The sequence below is a fragment of the Prinia subflava genome, chromosome 12 (genome assembly GCF_021018805.1).
Source record: "Prinia subflava isolate CZ2003 ecotype Zambia chromosome 12, Cam_Psub_1.2, whole genome shotgun sequence".
Classification (NCBI taxonomy): domain Eukaryota; kingdom Metazoa; phylum Chordata; class Aves; order Passeriformes; family Cisticolidae; genus Prinia; species Prinia subflava.
In genome coordinates this window covers 14239687-14262199 of record NC_086258.1, presented here as the reverse complement: position 1 = coordinate 14262199, position 22513 = coordinate 14239687, and the positions used below count along the sequence as shown (strand labels likewise).

Below are 22513 nucleotides of genomic sequence, written 5' to 3'. Positions count from 1 at the left end.
TCTCCCCCTCCCTTTGCTTCCATGCAAATGTAGTTGCACTGAAACACTCGGGGTGATTTTTGGCTGCTGCTTGTCCCACACAGCAGCTTCTGCCCTGGCAAAGCACGTGCACAGTGCCAGCACTCACACCAGGAGTGTGTGTGGAATCCTGGAGATTCCAGGGATCAAAGAGAGCACCAAAATGCCTCCCCTAACCCCAGCAGCACAGCTAAACTCTCCCACCTCATTAGCAGCTCTCCAGAATTCCCCCCTATAACACACATTTCCCTGATGATGGGAAAAACCAGTGAAGTGGAAAATCCTTCTCTTGGACAGAAGCTTGGCATGGCTGTCCCAGACAGGACAATCAGCACTTTACATCTTCTCAGCACACCCCCAAACCTCGGGGTAGGGCTTGGCCAAATCCTGCACTAGTTCTTTTGGTTTATTCTTTCACATAACACCAGCTGGCAGCATCATTTGTCCTTCCCCACTTTTCACTCTTCATTCTGGGCTCTTTCCTCCTGTGGATCCTCCTCCACAGCCACGTGTGGGCCAAGTGGGGCTGGGTGGGACCTGGCCCAGGCCAGGAGGTTCCACAGCTGGGCCAGGCTCTGCAGGGCTGGGCTCTGACCCAGCCAGGGCAGCTCTGCCAGCCCCTGGCCACTGCAGAGCCTTTTGTACCACTCTTTAATCAGTGTGGAGGCTTGAAGCTCCATGGACACCTCAGCAGCAGCTCCTAGGATGCACCCAAGGTCAAACCTTATTATTGAGGAGGGATTTGAGCTTCATTAGTGGCTCAGAACAGAAGAGATTCGTTCAGCAGCTCTCCCTGGGCTGACAGCAGGGGATGGTGGGCACGTCTCATTTCAGCTACAAGAGTTTGATTCTGACAGGTAACATCTGCAGGGATGCCTTTCCCTCGTCTTTTCCCTACCAACAGAAGCCACCTTGAAGGCACTCAGGTTTTTATGAAATAAAAGCTCTGGTCTTGTCAGCTTGGGCCACCAACAGGTAGGAAACCTCAGCTTTACCTCCCCTCCTATTCTCTCCAATTTGTCCTGTGCTGAATTGTTTGGACAGCAAATCCACCCAGCAAAGGGCAGCCAGCCCTGAGCCCACCCATGGCTCTGCTCTGGTGTCAGACAACAGCTCTGAGCAGTTTTACCTGCACTCGGGGCTGGGAGAAGCATTTCGGGCACAGGGAGGGAGCTCAGCCCTGGCCGGGAGCTGCAGCCTTTGCCCGGGGACAGAGGAGAGCGAGCAGTGAGTGCAACAAGCTGGGCTGGGGTGCTGGAGCTCTGTGACTGGCGTGGGAGGTGATGGATGCTCCGTGCCAGCTGCTGCAGCTCTCTCTCGCTGGTTTTTGTCATTCCGTGGGCAGCACGGCCGGGGGGAGGCTCAGGAGCACGGCAGGGACGCGGAGCAGCCCCGGCACAAGGCTGAGGGAACCACGGGGCAGCTTCCAGAACCTGGGAACCACTTGCTCAGGGAGACCTCCGAGGTTTCTGCGTCTCATGGATGATGTTTGTGGGGTATTTCACACCGGGCAGCAGCAGCTCAGCTCTGGGCCCCACATCTGTGCAGGTGGGCTGGGCTGCTGCAGCCAGGTCCTGAGTTCAGCACAACTCCTGCTCCCTATCCCAGCAGCGTTATTGTTTTCTTTTTCAAGCACTGGAAACAGGGAAAGACGTAAAACCCACGGCACCAAAGAACACCAGCCCTTCCCCTCTCTCCGGGAGGGTTTTCACATCCCGCTTGCACCGTGACTAAAATAAAGGCATTAACTCCGTGGGCTGTTGGAGCTGCAGCTCCATTTGCTGTTTCCCCTGCACATCCCTGTGCCTGGAGCCGCTGCCTGGGAGGAAGCTCAAGGAGAGGTGCCACATTATTTTTAACCCAGCACCCACATGCTGTGTGAAAGCCTAAAAAAAAATAAATGTGCGGAGCCTTTTGCAGCCTCCCCGAGCGGCTCTGACTCACGGAACAACAAAGGCACACGTGTGAATGGAAGTTAGGAGACTTTATTTAAAACAAAATACCCTCTGCCATCATATGGGGCTAAACTGAGCTCATACAAGAGGAGGATGTGCCAGTTCAGGAGTTTTCCTGGAGCCCCCGTGGTGTTCCAGGGATCTGAGCATCCCCACACGGGAGGGAAGGAGGTCTGAAAGAGCAGGGCAGTGGAAAGGGACACGCTGGAATTGATGCTGGCAGTGCTTTTTCCTCACTGCTGGTGTTTCCTGTTATCCAAGGAGTGGAGCTTCCAGCAGCACAGGTTCCCTCTGGGAGCTGCTCCTGGGACTGGACCCACCCAGGGTCCCCCACTGGAGCCACCCAGGCTGGCTGGGAAGCAGCTGCCTGCAGGATGAGGAATGGCTCTGGCCACAGCAATCTGATTTCAAAGGTCATGTTTTGGAAAGAAGTTTAGATGACATTAATTATTAAAGCCTCGTAACGCTTGTGTTAAGGGTAATAGTTTTCTGTGTGATTTATACAGCGCTGAAATTCATCACCCATCTTTTAATGATGTTAGTGTCAATCAGGCACAAGAATGCCAAATGACTTATCCCAAAAGGACCAGGAACTGATCCAAGGGGTTTTGGGATGCTCTCACTGCTGGCCTTTCCTTCCTCCTGCCCTTGCAGCCTTTGCTGGTTGCTTTTACAGCTGTTTCTGATGGATTTTTCCTGAAATCACACCTAATCAAAGTCCCAGACATGGTTACACTTGAAGGAGAAGCAAATTTGTCCTGTTAAAACTGAGTGTTTTTCTGGAGGTGTCCCTGGAAATGTTGAAGCTTTAATGAGGTTTTATATAAACTTGCAGAATGTTTTATATGGATTAGGGAGTCTCGCTGTTATGGGCACTGAATTTTATGAAGGGTTCTGGATAGAGGAGCAAGGTAAGGGGGGATGGATCAAGGCCTCAGATAGGAAAAATAGGAAAGATAGGACAGATGTGGACCAAACTCTCAGACACACACACAGAATTCATTCCCAGCATGAGAAGAGATAAGTGAGATAAGTGAGATAAGAGATTTTTGCCAACCTTGACAGGCAAGATTAAGATCTAAAATATTTCTAAGCAAACTCCCACTGTGGGCTTGTTTGGCTTTTTTTTTTTTTTCCTCACCCAGGTAGGGTGGTTTAAATTGCCTTTGGAATAATTTCCTCTCCTTTTTCAGACTGTGCAAAACCTCTGCTGGGGTGGGATGTCAGCACTGACTCAGGGACCAGTGATGAGCACTGGAAATGGCAGCTGGTGTCTGACACTGTCACCTAGGCAGTGAATGCAGGAGTCCCTGGAGAAGGAGACAGCATTGACTCATTTCCCATGAGATCTGCCTCATTCCACGCCCTTCTTTTGGGAAAGAGGGAAAAACCCCCTAAATTCCCCACCTTTTGCAGGTAACTCTGTGGGTCCAGCCCTGCCACTGACGGGTCTCCTCAGCAGATCCTCGTTTCTTTGGGTGCAGCACCACTTTGGGAAGGTGACAAGTGACAGATGCAGCAGGGGAAAACATCCCTTGGAGGACAAACCTTCCACACATGGCAACAGCTGTCCTGATCTGGGCCCCTGACTGATCTGCCTTTGCTTCACCACGGCTCCCCAGGGAGCAGGTGGGATTATAATTACCTCGTGGTAATTAATGCAGTCATCATTTCAGCTACCCCAGCAGTTCTCGGAGGAGCTGGTTTTATTTGCAGCTCACACAGCAGCTCTGTGAAAATATTCTGAGATTTCTGAATCAAACACCCAAATCTCTGAAGAGAGGCTGGGGCTGGGGGAGGCAGGCACGAACACTTGGTGTGATTTATCGTGCTGGAAACATTCCTGGTGGAGATGCTCTCACCATGGATGTGGCAGGCAGGGAGAGCTTCAGCTTTTAACACTTCATTTTCCTCAGAACCACCAGATTAATCTTGCCTGTTTAGACCACCCTCCTGTGACAGCTGAGTCATCCCAGTGAGCTGGGGGATTGTCCTGCTCGTGAGACCACCAGTCTGGGGTGGGAGGGGGCAGAGTGTGGCCATGGGGTAGCCAGAGGCTCTCCCACACCTGTGAGTCCATGTCCACCCATGGCTTTGTCTTTCCCCAGGGAGATAATTCAGAAGTTCATGTCCAAGCTGTCCCCCCAAAAGCCAACAGCCCCGTGATGGGCACTGTGGTGGTTTGGGCACAAACTGGGGCCAGCCAAGGGGCTGGGGATGCAGCTCTGGTGGAGGGGAGAGCCCCATTCCTCCTGCCCTAGAGGCACCAACTCTGTGTCCACGAGCTCAGGGCAGGGATGCACCCCCAAAGCCCCTGTCCTGCTCTGCAGAAAGCTCTCTCAGAAGTGTTCATGGGCTTCAGAAGATGAACATGTTGGATGACAGATGTGAAGTAGCCTGGAAACACGGACTCTTGGAAAAAAACCCCAGATTTCAACTATTCCTTTGGGCAAACTCAGCCAGACTTCTGCAAACGCAACGAACCCAATAACAGAATTGGCATGAGATTCAATCCTGTGAGAGCAGGCAGGGAACGGAGCTGTCTGTCAGGCTGTCACAATATTTGGACATTGCTTTCAAGTTCTGAAAATAAATGATGTCAGTGTAAAGGAGGCTGCTGGAGGTGGGGTGGACGGGGCTGGAGGTGGTCCCTGTCCCCCAGATCAGGGATTCTGTGGGGCAGGAGGGGCCCTGAGGGCCACCGGTCCCTGGAACAGCCCCTGCTCCAGGGAAGAAGGGGCAGAGGATGGAGTGAACCATCCAAACCTCCCACACTCAGGGACAAACTGGAGTTTCCTTGGCTCTGGCTGCTCCACGGAGGGCACATCCCCCCAGCACCAGGACTCACACCGAGCTTTGAACCAGACCCTCCCATCCGAGACCTCACTCAGCTCCTGGGGCTGCTTCTGCCTTTGGCTCCCCCACCTGGAGCAGCCCAGCACACAGAAATCCTCTTACAGACACATCATTTTCAGGCAAGCTGCTTTCCCCCCCTCTTGATTCATTAACAAGAATTAAAAACAAAAACCCAACTTTAAATTCTGTCTCTGAAGAATCAAGGTCCAGCCTGGGCAATTCTGTGGCTGATCACATCAACACCTCTGCAGCCCCTGGGGGAGGCAATTCCGAAAGGAAACTTCATCAAGGCAGACCAAACTCTCACAAAAGTAATGATCAGTATTTTTATTCATACACACTTGCTTTGAAACTACAATTAATACTTAACAAAAGCATTCCATGCAAACAAAGATTGAAGATACTGCAAATTATGAAACAAACAAACAAAAAGATGCTGTAGTTTGTACATTAGTCTTGCCCACTACACTTCCAATGTTGTTTCTATTTTAAATATTTTGAAAAATGAATGGCCTCTCCAAATTTTCTGGTGGCATCTTGCAGATAAAATATGAAAATAAACAACGTTCTCCTCCATATAAAAACAACATTTGAGTCTTAATATTAAAAATATTAATGAGTTCAAGGTGGCATTACTCCATGTTTAAAAAAAAATTGAAGTAGCATACAGTCACCTGAGAAGTTTCAGGTGTTCTCTGTATTTTTGTGCAAAACCAGAGAGTATTGGGAAATTCACACTTTAAAAAGAGCCAACAAGCTTCATTTTGTTGAAATTCTTTTTTTAACATTCATTTTGATAACATGGGAGAGAACAAATGAAAGGTTTGGGGAACGAGCCATAGATTAAATTTTTATGACTCCTGCAAGAACATTGTTTTTATACTCCAAGGCCAACAGTGGGTACAAACACATAATATAATTAATATTTTCAGTGAACTGGGGCTCTCAGCACCCAGGGAGCTCTGTGGTGCCCTGGGTGCCTTGGAAGCCAAGCCAGGAGTGTATGGAGCTCTGCAAGGATGCAGCCCTTGGCTCTGTCACCTCAAGGGCTTCAGAGAGAAAGAAAAGAAATTCAAATCGTTCTCAGGAAAATGTTTGTAAAGACCATGAACATAATTTTCCTTTAAATGATGTTTTTTCCTTCTATTAAAACGTTCCTGTCATTAATAATTATGAAACTAATGAAAACATCAGCTGCAGAGTGTCCAATGTAACCAGAGTGAGAAATGAGCTTCTACAGCAGCTGAGTGTCGAGGTTGTTGCTACTCATCCTGCACTGTTTCAAATCATTAACAGACTTAATTTATTTATTTAGGTCAACTGACATCAGTGGAAGAAAAAAAACCAGTTTCTGGAGCAGTTTTCTTTTAAATCTGAACTACAGTGTCACAGGCAAGGGAAAAATAAAAGCACAAAGACACATTTACAACACAGAAATACATTAAAACATCAACAGAAAATATCGACCTTTCATGGACGGACCAGCTGCACAAAGAACAGAGCTCCTCCTTCAGCAGGAGTCAGTAAAAATGGTTCTAGAAAACAGCTGTGCTGACTTTATTTATCCAAAGGGAATCTCCCCCTCCAAGAATCAGCTCTGCTAAGACTTCCATCGACGTGGAATTTTTTAAATTGCACATAAAAATCTCAGTAGCTGGGAAAGAGGTAAGTGCAGCTGACCTACACAATCAGCAAGCATCACTCCCTGCCACAGCCTGACTCCAGGTACAAAAGCTGCACTCCAGATTCTGTAAGAAACGTTATCAGATCTGGTTTTATTTCTCTTCAAACGGTTTCAGCAGAGTTACTAAAGTTCTATAAAAAAGTAGAAACAGCATGGTATAGCCAGCAGTACCATGTGAATCCAAGAAGCTGATTTAATATTAAAAATTATAATAATACTTACACAACTCTTTTCAGATTAAAAGTGAATTAGAAACGTTGCCTAAGAAGTCCCTCCCTGTGGGGTCAGTGTCATCACCCCTTTGTGCAGGTGAGGTGAGTGAGGCAGAGGTTAACAAGGGCCCTCTCCCTCTGAAGGTTTTCCTGGCACCAGGAGGGCTGTAGTGCATGAAGATCACTCATTGTAAGGCTATTTAATTCCCAATTGTTCCTGGCACAGTGAGGGAATCAGGCATGGTTATGGAGTGAAATCTTGTTTCTGCAACTCAGCTATTTCAGATCCCATCTACGAGTGCAGGGCCGAGGGAAAAAAGTGCTTTTAGTTTATCTTTTTGACTACTTGGCAGCTCGGTGCCCACCTAGAGGGGACACATCAAACACAGCCCACACCCACGTTTGCAAAGAGACAAAAACCCCTATGCACAATAACTTATGCTAATGGCTAAAAGAACTGAAAATCACATTAAATATTTCCAGAAGTTTCCTGGCAGGTCCAAAAGCCTACTGTAAACTTGATATACTGTAAATATGCTTTCTACTGGTATTGAAGCTTTATTACTGGACTATTATTATTATTATTATTAATTATTTCCAATGCTATGCTTTGCTAAGGAGGATCCCTGCTCACTGCATGTGTCTCCTATGGCATTTAACTGAGCACCAGCTCAGAAAACACTTTTCAACTGGTACCACTCCATCCTTGGACATGTCATCCTTCCAGCTAGAAGACAAGTTCCTCTCTTGCTCGAGCTTATTAATTCTATAGAAGCCCAGCATTACTGAATTGGATTCACCCCAAAAGACAGGATGGATTTCAAAGGCCAGCAGCATTCAGACGTGATGAGGTTTTTTTAAACCACCTGCTGATTTCCAGAAGAACTTTCTTCAGTTTGCAAAGGGAAATTCAATTGTATTTCCGAAAGAATGAAGAATCAGAAAGCTAAATTGCATTTCCCCTGCAGACTGGATTAAGAAGGAGTATTTTATCATGGGAATGTGCTCTCTCCTCCTCACATATGTGGCAACCTTGCTCAGAGCACCGAGCCTGTGGGTGAAATGGTTGTCCTGGAGTCCCACACCCTGCTCTGGTCACTCAAAGGTGCATAAAAACATCCAGATGCCTGAATAATGACAAAATTTGCCTAGGAGCCAGTTAAGTCCCATCTGATCCCTGAAAACCCCTTTGAAATTTCACAGGGCAGATTTGTGCCTCTCCCTGCAGGAATGGGGCTGCCCTGGAACCATCTGGGACCAGAGCACAGGGATGGAAACACAGCTCCCAAAATTCCACCCCAGCTTCAGTGCAGGACAATTTTCAATCACAGTTCCCCAAACTTCCACCCCAGGTTTAAACAGTACAATTTTCAATTTGCCTTTTGGGAATCTTGGTGGCAACGTGGGTGTTGGGATTACATTTGCTATCGAACACAAGTGAAGGAGAAGCAGCTCTAATGCCTCTCCTTCTGTTGATACATGTTCTCTAGAAACCCAAATCTTGTGAAAAATATTATATAAATAACATCTGTGTCTAAAAAGATACGAAAATTCTGGCTGGATTCTTCAGGTTTTCCTTGCCATTTTAAGTTTCTGGATTCTGAGCAGCCAGTGGGAGTTCTTGGGGAAGGTCAGAGCATGTGAGGGCATCAGGAAGGGGCAGTGAGGGTAACACAACTGATCCCTGCTTTATCCAACCCCGCCTCGCTCCTGCAGGATCCAGGAGTTCACAGTAGCTTTCCTAAGTGTTACAGAACCTCCAGAAGAGGTTTCACATGTGTCACCAGCCTGGGGACCTGAGGTAACGACGTTAGAGAGGAATTTCTGCTTCTACGTCAGAAAAACTGGGAGACAAACATAAGGGCTGAAGAAACTGGGTATGAGAAGCAGCCAGAAAATGAGCAGGTCTGTCCCCTGTCCCAGTGCCAGAGCAGCCCTGTCCCAGTGCCAGAGCAGCCCTGTGATGCTCTGTCCTGGTGTGAACAGCACCCACTGTCACTGCTGTGCCAGCAATGGGACTTCCTTGGAAAATTCAGATTTCATCAGGAAAACAGAACTGTGGGAGCGTCCACCCAGGGTTTCTGGCTTGGTTCAGTTCTGCCCCTGTTGTGCTTTGCTTACTTCCCAAACCTGATATTTCTCCCAGTATTTTCCTTTCTCTAAAGTGTCTTCTTCACATTTTTAAACAAGCTCAATGGCATCTCTTGGCAGACTGGCATAGATGAGAGCCCCTTCTTTATTAAAATCTGAGGCTCAGTAATCCATTATATTAATTCAATCTATTATCTTCTACAGAATGATTTCTACCCAGGTTCTACTAAACACTGTCAGGCTAATAATAATCAGAACAAAAAGAAGAAAAAAAGTCATGAATGCTGCAGTAGGCCACATACTTTATGGTGAATACTACTGAAGTACATAATATACAAAGGAGAAAATGAACTCCCAGTCTTGACACAGAACAGTTTAAAAATTTTACTCCTAAAACGTTTGAGAAGTTTGGAGTGCTGTTTGTCTAGGCAACCACGTGAGCTCCTGTCAGCTGGAACCTTGGAATGTCAGGGCTTGATCACTCCAAGATGCTCCTCGAGGGAGCTGGGGGCACAAAAGGACAGACAGGGCAACACTTGGACTCCTGCAGTGTGGAAATTGCACACCCTGGCCCTGAATCACATTTTCCAAGGGTCCTGCAGGTGCAGAAGCTCAACCCAGTTGCCCTTCACACCCAACCCTGCTTCCTTCAAGAAGTGCCCAACTCCCCCAGCCCACCCCTCTGGCTCCCACCTGGCAGGATTGGATCTTTCTGACAGAATCTTTGGCACAGGTTCCATGTTTTATTGTCATAAAAGATGATTAAAAAGTAGGTTTCCCCTCCCCACCCCACCCCATTACATGTTCTAGTATAAATTGAAGTATTTTATGGCAAATATCTTACTTTTTGAATATGTTTACATGCTGGAAAAACTGTAATCAGTCTGCATGCAGCAACAGAGATATCATGCTTCTGGCATCATCATGCACATCTGACAGACAAAAAGTGCCTGTGGCTGCTAATGGGATCAAGGCAGGAGGGGAAAAAAAAGGGAAATGCACCAACTACTATTTTACATGCTGTAACAAACCCAAAATATGCACAAAACATTATTTACTGATATTTGAGTTAATATCTTCTGGTAAATTGTAAGAGGAAATATCAAAAATTTTAATCTAAGAGATAGGAGAGGAGAAGACTGCATTAATTACAGTGTTCATCATTGCAAATAAAGTCTATTTCCTTCTCTGCAAGTAATAAGCAGATGTGAAATGAAAGCCTAATTGAACCTCGTATAAAACCTGCAGGTAGCGATTATTATTTAAAAGTATATCTACTTTAAAAAAAAGAGATTATACCCTAAGCCAGTAACAATATTCAAAACCTAAAGTAAAAATCAAAACAATAGCAAGAAAACATTTAGCTAAATCTAAATGGTGTCATTCAGAACAGGAACTTTCACAAATAAAGCACAAGTTGTTTTATAAAATTTTTATAATACTCTTTATGCTTGATACGATTATGTCAATAATATAGATCTGCTTATTATTAACCCTTATTATTAAGAGTTATTACTAAACATGCAAAATTCATTGCATGAAGCATATGTAAAACGTATTAAATTCCATTCTACCAATAAAACAAGTTTTAGGTGCTGCTTCTTTCAGGCTTGATTATTCTACAGCCCAAAGTTTTCTGAATTAAAACTGATTATTTAAGACTAAATCTCACTTGATTTTCATGAGTTATTCTGGAGAAATCAGGAAGTCACTCGGGGCTACATTTTTTTTGTTAATTTAGTATAATAATGCTTTCTTCAATTTACTGCTCTACACTGCAGACTATAAATAAACACACATAAATAAGATTTAAGGAATTACAGTTTTTATATTCCAGGTTAATAAATTTCATAGTAAAATATTGGTATTAGAACCAGTTAACAGTAAACTTGAGGAGCGGTGTAAATTAAACCAACTGAACAGACAATGGCACCCTGGATCACAGAATAATCTCATGGAGATTAAAAATTCACAAAAATATTATTAAAATTATTACTATTATCATTACTATTATTATTATTATTATTATTAAAGACAAAATTTCACCCTTGAGTTTATCACATGCTACTCTCAGCACAAATCCTAGAGGTGTGGCCACCACCCGAGCGCTTTTATTCAGATCTTACAGGATGGGTTCTCCAAGCCTCAGGCTCTAATTTGATTTCATCCCCTTCCCACCCATCCCCAGCTTTTTTTTTTTCCTTGCTATATTTTGCTTTCAGCAATGTTTTTGCAATTCCTCTCCCCCCTGGGGCTGACCCTGCTCAGTCTCTGGATCTGCCCCTGGAGCCTCCGGGAGCGCGGGGAGGACGCTCCCACCCCCAAGGAATAAATACCCGAGGTGGTTTCTCCTCCAGACCACGTGTCAGGTGTTTTTCCAACACAACAGGGTGGAAAGGGGAGCAAAAGGACAGTGGGAAGTTACAAAATATAGAACGTACCAAAACATGGGCAACTTTGAACAAGTGACTTTCAACGAGTCGGTGGCGACTCCTAGAAGAAAAAGTGGGCACCGTAACTAATCTATGTCCTGTTAAGACAACATCACTGCTGCAAAGCCCAAATCCTGACTAAGTGGCCCTTCCCTCATCTTCACACCCTCTAACCCTACAATTTCCAGGCCCAAATGGAATCAACAAGGCGAAGGCCTGCAAATTGTAGGGTTACAGCTGTTCCCTGTGGCGGGATTCGTTCTGCTGTTTCATGCTACATTTTCTACAAGGGGGTGCACGAACTGGGGGTTGACGTAAGAGAACCCTTCAAAATCTGTTTGGTCTATGTTGGCAATGACCAGCTGATCCGGAGGCGTCAGCACCGGCTGTCCTCGTGTGAAGAACTTATCGAAGTTTTCGGCCCCTTTGCCGCACTGCAAGGAAAGAGAAAAGCAGAAGAAAAGGCTGAGAAAATCCAGCAATACAACAGCAGGGTTGTCAGGATACATGCAAAGCTTTCCATCATTTGTTATAAACAGGGAAAGCCTACTCGTAAGGGAAAATGGAGGGAAAGTTCTTTTTCAGGTATTTTGACAAAAAAAATCCCAGACGAACAGTGAAGTTTTAATAGCTGAATCCTGATAAAGAGCAGGCAGAAAGGTTTCCATCCATCAGCATGAGGTGATGAGATAAAAAGGCTTAAATATTCAGCATTATTCCTACTTAAATATTCAGCATTACTGGGATACAAAAGGAAAAAGGAAATATTTTTATAAACATACGTTGGCAAGAGATACTTTCTTTGTCAAGTCGTTTCATTCTTTTTAAAAGCCTTACAACACAAAATTAACTTTTTCATGTTAGTCTTTGCTTTCTTTGTGATCTGCAAAAAGCTTAATGCAATTCATTTATGTGCTGTGAGTTTTCACTGAACAGGTCATAAACTCCTCTAAATTCAGAAATGACAGCAGGGCCTCAGTCCTTGGGATGGGAGGAGGGCTGGGCATGGAGCACATCCCGGGACAGGTCCTCATTCCAAAACTTGCTGTCACAGGTTTCCTTCTTTATTTCCTTAAGAGACTCATTCTTGGGCCAAGTCCAGCCAAGCAGGGGGTTAAATACAGCTACAGCCTGAGCATGACTCCTCCAGAACAGAAACCAAACCAAGTCTGGAGAAAGAAGAGTTTTGAGGGATGCAGAGGAGACTTGATAAGCAGGGAAGTATGATCAGAAGCATGATAAAAAATAGGAAGGTGGTACCAAAATGAAATTAGCTTGTGTGCAAGAAAAAAAGAATATTTAAAGAAAATTATGTATTGAATATTGTGGAAAGGTGAGGAGCAAACTGGTAAATGTGCTCATCTCAAAACTACTGGAACAGATCTTTGGACAAAGCAGGTGTGGGATAAAGGCAGTGAATGTTTCTTCCTGTTGTTCCCGACCCTCTCCTCTCTATCCATCCCTTCAACATCCCTGCATGTGGATATAAAATTACATTATCATCTTCAGACTCGGAGGAAAACTTGGAAAGGGCAGAATATGGGTGGTACAATAGACCAATATTAAATATTGATTTTTTCCTGAATTAATGCAACACGAGTAAATGTGTGCATTTGTGGGAGGATGCACTGGAGAGGGGCCCACTGAGGCACAATAACCAGCAAAGAGCAGCCACAAAAGGAATTTTTTTAATTGCTGAAAGGGAAATTTTTGCTGAAAGTATGTTCAACAGATAAACATCATTCTGGAACAAAATTATGCTATTTTCTTTCTTTTTAATTTTTTATTCAAACAAGCTGGACATTGAAACCAAAGTTCCTGAGACCATTAGGTCTGATATTGCTTATGCTAGTAGGGGCTAAGAAATAAATCACATAAAATATGGGTATATTTTGGGTGCAAACAGAGTAACTTATAAATAAATTTGTATCTCCAATGATACAAATCTTCACATTACAGAGCAGCACTGCTGTAGTGAACCTTAAGGCAGTATTAGAGCATGACTGAGATTAAAGGATTCTTCAAACCCCTAAATTTGGAAATATGAGTAAAATGTCCTTGCCAAATAATCACTCTGTGCCTATAACCTGTGCAATGTCAGTTGGGAGGGGAACATTGACAGCACCCAGCTGCTGACCCAAAATCTGCAGCTCTGTGTTCCAGTAAGAGTTGTGGGAGCAGCAGGATTATTCCTGCAGCAAGGCACTTCCTAGAGAAGATGCACCTACAAAAGTTTCCTACAGAAAATCACCCCAAACAAAGCCTATAAATACATCCATATCTTTAAACAGAATAAGGGTTGTGTGGGCTTTGATTTCTAAAATCAATACCCAGCCCTGGAGGGATTTAGGACATGTGTAGATGTGGTCTTTAGGGACATGGGTGAGTGGTGGGCTTGGCAGTTCTGGGATAATGGTTGGAACTCGGTGATTTTAAAGGTCTTTTCCAACCTAAACAATTCTATAATTGTACGATACCGATACAAATAGAACCAGCACTCACCATAAACGAGTTGTGCACAGGGTATGTAAACACTAGACTTGGATTTTGAGTTATTTTTGTCTAGGAGAGTCGGGCTCTGTGTGAATCCGCCTCGGTGTATTTTAATAGCAGCCTGTGCAAACAAACCAGGTCATGATAACCAGGGAGACTGAGCTGCTCTGAGGAGGAGCCAGGCTCTGCCAGGAAGCTCTGATGAAACCACACCTCAAGCTTTTAGCACCTTCATGCTGGTGTTACTTTTAACTTCAAGGAGAGTCTAAGCACTCAGCTCCTGAGCTAATAAAACTTACAGATGTGAAGGTAGATCTGCTTTATGTTCAGCTTTAAGTTTGACTTGAGAAGCATGTAATAAAAATCTTCCATAAAATCTGCTCTAAGAGCTCCCCTTTGCACAATCAGCTCTGGGGATGGGCAGGCCAGGGCCGGCAGCACCACACAAGTTCTTCACTTATTTCCCTGCATGTAAAATTTTACATGCATCCTTCCCTGCATGTAAAATCCACATCATAGCAGCAAGGTATTTCCTTTAGCAATAAACACCCTTCCCAGCTGTAACTCTCCTCCTTTTGATGCAAAAAAGTCATTTGTATGAAAAAAGTGAAGAATAATTCAGGTATTGGTGTCCCTCTGTTCATTAGTTTGTGATACCTCACTGGTGTGCCTGTATTGGCAAATAAATCAGTGTAAAGAGCAGTCATCCTACAGCTGGAGTGCTAAAACCAGCCAGGATTCTCAGCTGAAAAATAAAAGGGTTAGAGAAGAAAGGTTCAGTGTTAGGCCATAACAATTTACAGCTGTTCCTTAAAGCTTGTGTTCCTGTGTGCAAACTCTTCTCTTTGCCTGTCAATAAAGCACAGAACATGCTGGAAGAAATTCTGGCTCAACAAGCAAAGCTCTTCCAATTCCATTTTGCAAACAGTTCTCAGAGTAAGGACATCTTTCCACTTGCTTGGATTTCTAAAATGTTCCTGTAGATACATGTGTGCAAACCAGAAATGAACACGGAAAATAAACCAGGGATTAATCCTGCAAACTGAGCAGACACCACTGTAGGATGAGGAATAAAACCCCCTGTGCTGGGCAGCCAACCACGGAGGAAATTCACCCCTTTAATCCAAATCCCTCAGTCAGATCCTGACTTCTGATGTTGCTCAGAGGAGGCAGCTGTTAACCACATTTAAGTGGCTGATGTGGATGTGCCAATTTTCCCCATTTTCAGCTCCTCACGCCGTGTGTGTCCCTCCAGGCAGGGCTCAAACCCCTGCCAGGTTTTTTTGCAGGGCACAAAGCTCCCCAGGTGCCAAAACACGAGCAGGCTCACAGACAGCTCTGCCCTTATCAAACTGCCCCGTTTGAGCCGTGCCCACATCTGCAGCCTCACCCCACGGGGAGCACAGGCAGGCAGGGAAGGTCCTGGCAGCTCACTCACCACTTTAGGTTTGAAAGGTGGCTGAATCTCTCTGTTCTCCAATTTTTCCCAGTCGATCCTCCTGAAGAAAGCGTGTTCCCTGATGTCTCTCTCACCTTCCAGGCCACAGCCAAGGCGTTTTGCTGGATGTTTAGTCATCAGCTGTTGGGAAGAAAACACCAAACCCTTCAATTTAATGCTGGAAGGAAAGCGACTTTCCCCTGCTTGCAATGCTCTTGCTCCTCTCCTGAAGATACACACTGCTAATAAAATTGTTTTAAAAAGCTAAAATGAATTTTTAGAAGAATTTTCTTGTTTGATCACTGGAGACGGCAAATCAAGAAAAATTTAGGGGCTGCACTGGGGAAGTTTTCCCCACTGGGCAGAGGTGCAGGGAGGTGCAGGGGGTGCCCAGGACACGCTGCCATCCCTGCTGGCTCACAGCTCCCTCCTGAATTTCACCTCCAATCTCTCAGTTGAATCTTACAGATCCCCAGAACAGCTCCTGCCCTAACTCAACAATCAATTAAACACCATAAATTCCAAGGCACTAAAGCTCCATGAAGTACAACCCCCCCACACTCCCATTTCATTTTTCTGGAGCTCGTTCAAGACATCTCATTGCAAAGCCTCCAATTCTTTGGCACTCAGCTGACAACATCTAATCTGTGTTTCCTCCCTTGCATTCTTAATGACATCCTGGTCAATACTATACCCAGTTACAGAGATTAAACAGACTTGGGAAAAAAACCAGCCCCAAATCCACCAGCCTGGCGTGCTTAGAAACTGGAATGTGCTCCCTAATTAACAAGTTCCTCAGCATTTTCCAATTGGTGTGTACCTTGGGAATTGGGCAATGTAGCCTTAAACTCCCAGTTCCAGTTTTGTGGGGACTTTTTAAAGCTCTTTTACAAATTATACATGATTAATGTACTGCTGGGAGTTATACCTCAACAGATCTTCTTAAAACCTCAGTACCACTTTAGTCTCCTTCCAAATGTTGAGTTGATCTGGTTCCAATTTTGAACCTAAAATAAAAGTGACTCTAAGCAGGTTTGGGAAGTGGCTGTGCACTGGGCAGGAATCAGAACCTTCTTCAAGATTAACAGCAATGTTCCCATTTTTGTTACCTTTTCCAAACCCCTTGCTCTAACAGTAGGTGATAAAAGAAAATGGGAGTATTGATTCTAGTAGTTTTAATTCTTTCCAAAGTTGCTGCATTTACCAAAACCAACAAACTCTCAATCAGTGGAATGGAAGTCAAGCAGACAAATCAATTCCAAGAGCACACTGGGCACGTTTGTCTTGCCAATGGTGCCCAGTCCTGGGACTGCTGAGCTACCACTGACTGCAAGGGTCAGAAACTTTCTCATATCGACTTCTTAGCTCAGGGAAAATTCCCACTGAAACCTGACATTAATTTATCCTTTTAATACAGATGAAGAACACGTCAGTACCACGGAGACCTGCCCAAAATCTCAAGGTGCAGGGTAATTTTAGGTTTCTGCCCTCCCTTGACATGAGCACCCAGAGAGCAGCAAACAGAGGAGCTGAAAGCAGGGCAATTACATCAGGTTCAGACTGTGCTGTTTGAATGTGTGATTTTCACGACAAGGCAACAATCTGAATGTACTTTACAAAAATATATCATGTTTATTTTTTGTTGGCCAGCACGTCTACACTGGGATAAGCTCCAAAATTAGCATGGTCTTTCATTTTACCTCCTTGTTCTGAACACCTTTTCTTTTCCTTGGTGATTTTCTTTAATGGACTAATATCCAGTTCACGTCTAATACTTCATAAATGGTGGAAAAGGATAGAAAGAATGTAAATACCACATTAACTAAGTGCAGTGGTGTTTTATCAGTGTAAGTCAGACATCAAATAACCCATTACAGGTGGTGGATTGGAAAAGCTGCAGACTGATGGTGCTCTGGAGAATCACACGGAATCAAAGGCAAGTCAAATTAATTCTTTTTTCCTAAGCTAATCCCCTGAAGCCAAATCTATTATTTTCCTCAAAAGTAAAAAAAAAAATTAATTTAGTATCTAAGACCAATTTTAGGCCACTAAGGTACCACTGGGTCAGAATTTCTCCACCATTTCCTTGCATTTATGCTAAAGATTTTCACACAAGTTCATCTTCATCTACATTTAAAAAAGATTCTCCTAAACTCCTCTCACCCTACAAAATCAGGGCTGTGCTGCCACAGGTCGAGAGGCAAAGCTGGGGGAGACTCTTCACACCATGGCCCTGTTTATAAATTCTGCTCTGGATTTGGCAGCTACTCGTTCTGACCTTTGTTCTTTCCATAAAACAAGCAGGAACAGCAGCAAGAGCCCAGCACTCACCAGTGACACCGAGTGACAACACAGCCTGACAGAAGTTGTCTTTTAAATACTACAGGGCTGTGTCAGAGCCAGGCAAACCCAGCTACTGACAAGGATTGCCAGAAAGGAACTTAATGGTAAATAACATTTTATCTCACCCCCTTGCAGATGGAGACAGCTTCTTTGGACAGAGATTTTGGGTAGGAAACATTGTGCTCCATGATGGACTGGAAGAGTTCGTCTTCGTCTTCCCCATCAAATGGAGGCTGTTGGAAATAAATCACAGGTGAGTAACTTCCTGAATTTTCCTTTTTATGTTTTTAAATTCTTCACTTTTTATGAAATGGCATGACAACACTATGTACAAAGATATACAGCAGTGCTCCTTGTCCAGGAATAATCCCCAAACTCACAGCAAACTGCAGCCTGGCTATCTGCCGATCCAGAAGTTCAGTGTTTGACAGTCTCAGATCAAAATCAAGGAGAAATGTTCATTTCTGTCCCCAGAATGGCAGCCAGGTTTATGAAGTGTGTGCAGCATTATCTTTGTCATCAGCTTTAATCAGTTTTTAAGGCTACTGTGCACCAGACAGGCAAAACAGGGTGATGTTTGGAAAATAACTTTCAATTACCTTGTGCTGAGGTATATCCATTCCTCACCTAATTCCAGTTAACTCCAGTTTGTTTTATGTCATGGCTGTAGATTCTGCTTCTGAGACTATCACAAGAAAGGGCTGCACTGTTATTTAAAATCCAGGGGTAGGGAAGTGCCCATGGATAAATCCCCAGGATATGGGCCCTGTGCAAGGCCCAGCTAATGGTAAATCTCCTTTCCTCCAAAGCATTCAGATGGCCAATATTTGCAATTCAGCCTGCAAATGTTAACAGCTGCAATTGCTACACATTAAAACTTTTCAAAGGTACACTGGGATTTCACAGGGAAACTCTTAAAGAAGGCATTTGTTACAAATGTATGTTTTAAGCTTGAGAAATGCCTGTCTTTACCTAACCCTCACCGAAATCCAATTGCAGGAATCTTTTTCAACTCAAGAGAATTCCTTAAAGTTGGTGCTTATCTGCCATTTATGGCAGCACAGCGTTGCTTCCCTCCCCGAGTGACTCAGAGAGCAGCCTCTCATTAGCTGTGCAGAATGAGGGGTCTGTAACTGAGCACATTTCCAAGTGCTCACACCCAGATTTTACCCCCAGGACACACAGTACAAAAACTGTATTCTTGGGACTTAACTGCAATGCAGAGCTTATACACACACTCTTATTATGCTTCCCTGTGGTTTCAAACTCCTAAATGGTATTTCTTCCTCTTGACATGCATTTTCCTGCTCGAGTGTCTCCCTTTCAATTCTGAAGATGGCTATTTATAACATTATTGCAGTACAAAGGAGCCGTATTCAAAGGCAGAGCTTGATTATGTGGGTGCAACATAAAGAGCTTAAAGCCTAAATACATTCTCAGTTGAGTCAGTCAAGAGTACAAGGCGATAACAGCAGAATGAAAGGCTTCAATCTCATCCTGTAATGGTCTAAACCTTTAGGGAGCCTTGAAACAGAGAAGACTTGGAGGGCAGGAGGAGGTCACAGCAAGGAGGGGGAACCTTACCTGGCCAGCCAACATCTCATAGAGCAGCACACCGTATGCCCACCAATCCACAGACTTCCCATAGGGCTGGTAAGCAATAATCTGCATAATCACAAAAAGAAACCACAAAGGAAAAACCCTGTGTTAATGAACCCCCGGCCTTGTGGTGTATTAGGTACATGTGAGACATGCAGAGGACAGATTTCCTTGGGAAAGGCCAGAAAGACAATCCTGTAATCCTCACTCCAGCTGATCACGGGTTCCAGTGGGAGTTGGATTGTTTTGCAAGTGTGAGTCTAAACCCACCCACGCCCTTGGTACCCTGATATTGTGGAAAATGCAGCTCTCAGGAGCTCTTGGGATCTGAGAGTAAACGAGGAAGTACAGCAGCACATTGTAGGAGACAAGGCAAAACCATTACCCAACTGTTTGTGTCAAAGTTTGAGATCATGAGGCTCACTTAATTATGGGCTATCAATAATTAGACCTTTCTTTTCAATATTTATATTTTTGTTCTGCTGTAAAAGGAGTCAAAATTTAGGAAAAGAGCAAAACTCCAAAAATCCCAGTCAAGTCTTCCCAAGCCACATGATTGTGATACTCAGTATGAAACACCAGCTCCACCAAAAAGAAAGGGGGTTCTTCTGTTCAGACTAATGGAAATGTCAAGTATTTTCCATGCTCTGGGCTCACATCTGACTCACAGAGCAGGACAAATTGAGTTCTGACACAAGGAAAGGCTGCAAGTGCCAGCAGCACCCGGGTCCCCTCCTGCGTCATCCTCTTTAATTGAGGCCTCCTCAGAGATCAGTGCTCATTTATTTCAGAGCTGCATTTGGTGATGGTGTGGAGCAGTTGGGAAGTGCAGGAGTTCCTCAGATCTCTTCCTAAATAACTGAATTGTGAAGGGATGCAGGACATCCCTACCCATCCCCACTGAAGGCAGCATCACAACCTTCCACTCCAACATTTCTGCTCCACTGGAATGAGCAGGGAACTGAGGCAGTCAGAACTCCAGAGGGGCTTGCATTTCATTTTCCTGTTTGCTTGTGTTTTTATTTTTTGGGAAATAAATTGCCCAGTCAAGTACACATCACACACCCTAAATTTTTTAGTTGTCTGAAAGAGAAGTTGAACTGCCAAGTTCCATAGTTGCTCAGGAAAATAGTGAGTCACCAGTGCAATAAAGCAGGACTGCCTGGCTACTAAACAAAATTATGGTCTCTGTGTGGATATATGTCCTTGCCTGAGATACAGCAGCACACGACTTAAAAATTACTGCAACGTTTCCAACCAAAGCATTTCAAAATCAATTGTGCTTTGGAATATATTAGACAACCAGAGATAATAAGATTCTCATCTGGAAGGCCCAACATAAAGGCAGTCTATATTAGTTGTCTCTTAGCAGTAATATGGGCTTAAAAAAATATATTTGGGACATTCATTTCATCTTACAGTAGCTGACATACTTGGTTGCTCTCCCTTCCATTTCCATCACCAGTAAATTCCTACTAGAATCAATATTGCCTTTTGAAACACCAAACACTTTCAAACTTTCATCCAGGAAAAATACCAGCATTTACACACAGAAAATGACAAAACATTTCACCCTCAGTCCTTCTCTGACAATATCTCCCTGCCTTATGGAAAAGAGAATTTTATATTAAAAGGGTATTTTTCAGGTCATTGATTTCCAAGGGCAGAACATTTTGTACAACAAGTGCAGTCCAGGTATGTGGTTTTTGGGAGGAACAGTTTCTATCAATTAGCAAATGAGAAAAAGATGGATCCACAGCAGTGAGAAGGAAAATGCTGCCACACTGCCAACGTTCTGTACCTGGCAGCCAGGTCTGTCCAGGAGCCCACAGTCCCCTTCTGTCCCTGCTGTGAAGGATTTTTGATGGGATTACTGAGAGGAGGAAATCACTGGAATGCTGCACTGCAATGTCCTACAGTGAAAGCTGTACCAAAGCACAGACTCGATGCTGATTTTTATCCAGCAAAGGGTGAGTCAAGGCTGGGTTCTTCTCTAAACAACATTCCCAGCAGGAAATGCAGCCTCCCTATGAAATCTGCCTTTGGGAGAGAATATCAAACAGAATCATCAGGAGAGGCAGAATTAACACGGAAAAAGCTCCAGTGGATGGTCAGAATCACAACAATTTTTCTGCTGTTTGATGCCACACCTGATGAACAGAGCAGTGCCCCTCTGAGCTGGCACACACCTCCCTCCCCTGAGCCAGCCCGTGATGGAAGAGTGGAAATTGAGAATAAATACAGCCCCCAAGGCTGGGAAAGTCCCACTGCAAACGCAGTGACAACACCTTTTCTATTGAGTTATCTCCATGTGGGAAAAGCTGTCACTGCTGCTGTACACGGGGAGTTTTCTTCCTTTAATCCCATCTAAATACCCCCAGTTTGAATCAGCAGCTGGATCCTGGTGAGGCTGTGGGCCCAGGGAAACCCAGAGCAGCGTTTGCCACCTCAATTCCACACTGAGCGCATCCCGCGTGGAACCCGCACACAAACTCCCCACACTGGAGCTGCTCAGGGCATTAATGGGGAACTGCAATCCAGAGGGAAGAATGCTCACTTCAAGGGAGGAATTACACGTGGGAGGAAGCAGATGAGCCTTCAGTGCACAGTCAAACATGCATTGGTACCACGTCAGCAAGTTCTGAACGTTGTATTTTCAGCAGTTCCCTCCTCATCACCCAGAATTCATCGTGTGTCACCTCCCAGCTGCTGCACTCAAAGCCACCCCTGCCTGCCTTGCAGCAGCTGCCAAAGTCGTTCCATCTGCATGCACAAATTTTGGTCTCTTTTAGGGCAACTGGGGGTATGTGAACACGTCCTCCTGTCTCACCACAGCGTGCACAGCAGACCAGAGCAGTGAGGGTGCTCCTGTCCCTAGAAATGAACACCTGTACCCTCCTCCACCTATGAATCCTGATTTTCACTGGCCAGGCAGCAGTGGAAAACTGATGGGATCCTTCTCTTCCCCTCCTCCTTCTCCATCATTAATTTAAATGATTGCCTTTTTCATGTCCTTTTGCATTTCAAATGTCCCATTTTACCCACCTATTGCCATGCATTAAGAGCTCTGCCTTCCCAGGTTCTGAGGATTTGAGCACTCTGAAAGAGCTCAGGAATTTCTCTCATCAAGCAAAATTGGCAGAAGGAGTTGCTTTTTTTTCCTTTTTTTCTCTATTTTGCCTCCAAGGAAGGCAGAGTTAAGAGCAGGACACAGAGATTAATATCAGCAATTTGTAGGAATGTTTAGATCATTGCAGCTAGTAGCCAGTTGGGATGAAAAGATTATATCCCAGAGGCAAGAGGAAATCTTTTGTGAGCATATATGATATGTGCTGGAAAAGTTAAAACTCAGTTATTAAAAGAAATAAATATTACTAGCACAAGAAACAGTC

General features: G+C 44.5%; 1 protein-coding gene across 1 annotated transcript in view; it reads right to left on the bottom strand.

The window, feature by feature from the left end:
• Positions 1-5141: 5141 nt before the first annotated feature.
• PRKCA (protein kinase C alpha) overlaps positions 5142-22513 on the bottom strand; it is a 145199-nt gene continuing 127827 nt past the window's right edge. Inside the window, exons 14-17 of the mRNA XM_063409077.1 lie at positions 19107-19187; positions 17648-17755; positions 15180-15320; positions 5142-11682 (exon numbers count right to left, since the gene is read on the bottom strand). Of these exons, the coding sequence (XP_063265147.1) occupies positions 11518-11682; positions 15180-15320; positions 17648-17755; positions 19107-19187 (495 nt within the window). The 3' untranslated portion in view covers positions 5142-11517. The remainder of the gene's footprint in view (positions 11683-15179; positions 15321-17647; positions 17756-19106; positions 19188-22513) is intronic.